The 1,526-nt window shown below is 58.6% G+C and overlaps 1 protein-coding gene across 1 annotated transcript in view; it reads left to right on the top strand.

The window, feature by feature from the left end:
- The first annotated feature begins 1,239 nt into the window (after nucleotides 1-1,239).
- The window catches only part of SLURP1 (secreted LY6/PLAUR domain containing 1), a 10,880-nt gene continuing 10,593 nt past the window's right edge, over nucleotides 1,240-1,526 (top strand). Inside the window, exon 1 of the mRNA XM_011975612.1 lies at nucleotides 1,240-1,317. Coding sequence (XP_011831002.1) covers nucleotides 1,260-1,317 — 58 coding nt within the window. The 5' untranslated portion in view covers nucleotides 1,240-1,259. The remainder of the gene's footprint in view (nucleotides 1,318-1,526) is intronic.

Below are 1,526 nucleotides of genomic sequence, written 5' to 3'. Positions count from 1 at the left end.
CCATTCCCCATCCACCCATCCATCCACCCACCCACCCATCCATCCATCCATCCTCCATCCATCCTCTATTAATTCCCGACCCATCCACCCATACATCCTCCACCCATTTCCCATCCATCTCCCACCATCCACCCATCCATCCCATATTCATCCCCCACCCATCCACCCACTCATCCATCCACCCATCCACCCATTCATCAACCCATCCATCCCCCATTCATTCACCCATCCATCCCCTATCCATCCCCTGTTCATCCCCCATTCATCCATCCCCCATCCATCCATCCATCCATCAACTCATCCATCTATGCAACCACCCATTAGGACATCACAGGACAGAGAGACCAGAGAGGCTGGTATACCTAGAAGGACTGTGGAGAGGAGCACCTTAGTGAGCCTCACAGCATGGGGAAGATGTGGGATATCAGATGGCAGACCAGGTAATGTGGTCACTGAGTGGCATGGCATAGGCAGGCATGGATATGGAACAGGGTGTGGTGGGGGGCATGCAGTAAAGAGCAGACAACACAGTCAGGCCAGGAGGCTGGAGGATGAGCAGAATCCTATTGTCAGGAACCTAAAACCAAGAAACTTAGGCTTGGTCTAAAGGTCATTAGTGGGAAGGGGCTGGCAGTGATGAGGGGCCACTCCTGGGCCCAACCTTGTCAGCCTGAGAGGAGTCTAGCTGCCCCACGCTACCGTCACCTGACACCTGCTTCCTACCTCTGGCCTCTACTTTGCAGGTGTGTATCAGGTGTACACAGACCAGGTAGACGTCTGTGGAGAGGGCTGCAGGCCAGGCTGCAGGGAGGGGGTGCCAGGCAGGGCTAGAGCAACAAGGGCAGAGACCACACTGACCCGGGTCTTAAGGGTCCCCCAGGTTGGGGCTGGGTGGCCTATGTGAACCCCAGAGGCACAGTCAGGACATGGCGGCTCATCCGAGGGGCAGTCTGAGCTCAGTGGGAAAGGCCTTCTCTGTCAGAGCTGTCCCAGGACCACTGGACATGGCTGGGGAAGAGTGAGTTCCCCAGTGTTGGAGGTGTGCAAGCAGAGGGCAGGGTCATCGTCCTCAGAACTCCCAGATCCAGCTCCCTGCCTGCCTGCCATATTCCTGCCAGCTGCCTCCCCACTGGGCCCTGTACCGCCTTCCTGACTCACACGGCCAGTTCTGCCACCGCCCAGAAGCTGGTGCCCAAGGGGCTGGGTATAAATCCTTGATGTGAGGCTGGCTGTCTCTCGTTGCTCCTGACCACGGAGCAATGGCCTCTCGCTGGGCTGTGCAGCTGCTGCTCGTGGCAGCCTGGAGCATGGGCTGCGGTGAGTAGGCCGCAGGCTGGTGGGGACCCTGCCTCTGAGCTTATCTGCCCACCTCCTAGGGGGATGGGGCTGTTAGGGGTGCTTTGGAGCCGAGAGCCTCCTTAGGCCCCCATGAGGCTCACACTCCTCATTCTCAGTGACCCTCCTGGGTCCCAGAGCCCAGCTTCACCCTGGGACAGGGGTCATATCCCTCCTGGGACAGGGGTCAT

This window comes from Mandrillus leucophaeus, unplaced genomic scaffold (assembly GCF_000951045.1).
Source record: "Mandrillus leucophaeus isolate KB7577 unplaced genomic scaffold, Mleu.le_1.0 Scaffold158, whole genome shotgun sequence".
Taxonomy (NCBI): Eukaryota; Metazoa; Chordata; class Mammalia; order Primates; family Cercopithecidae; genus Mandrillus; species Mandrillus leucophaeus.
This window is presented reverse-complemented; position numbering and strand designations above follow the sequence as displayed.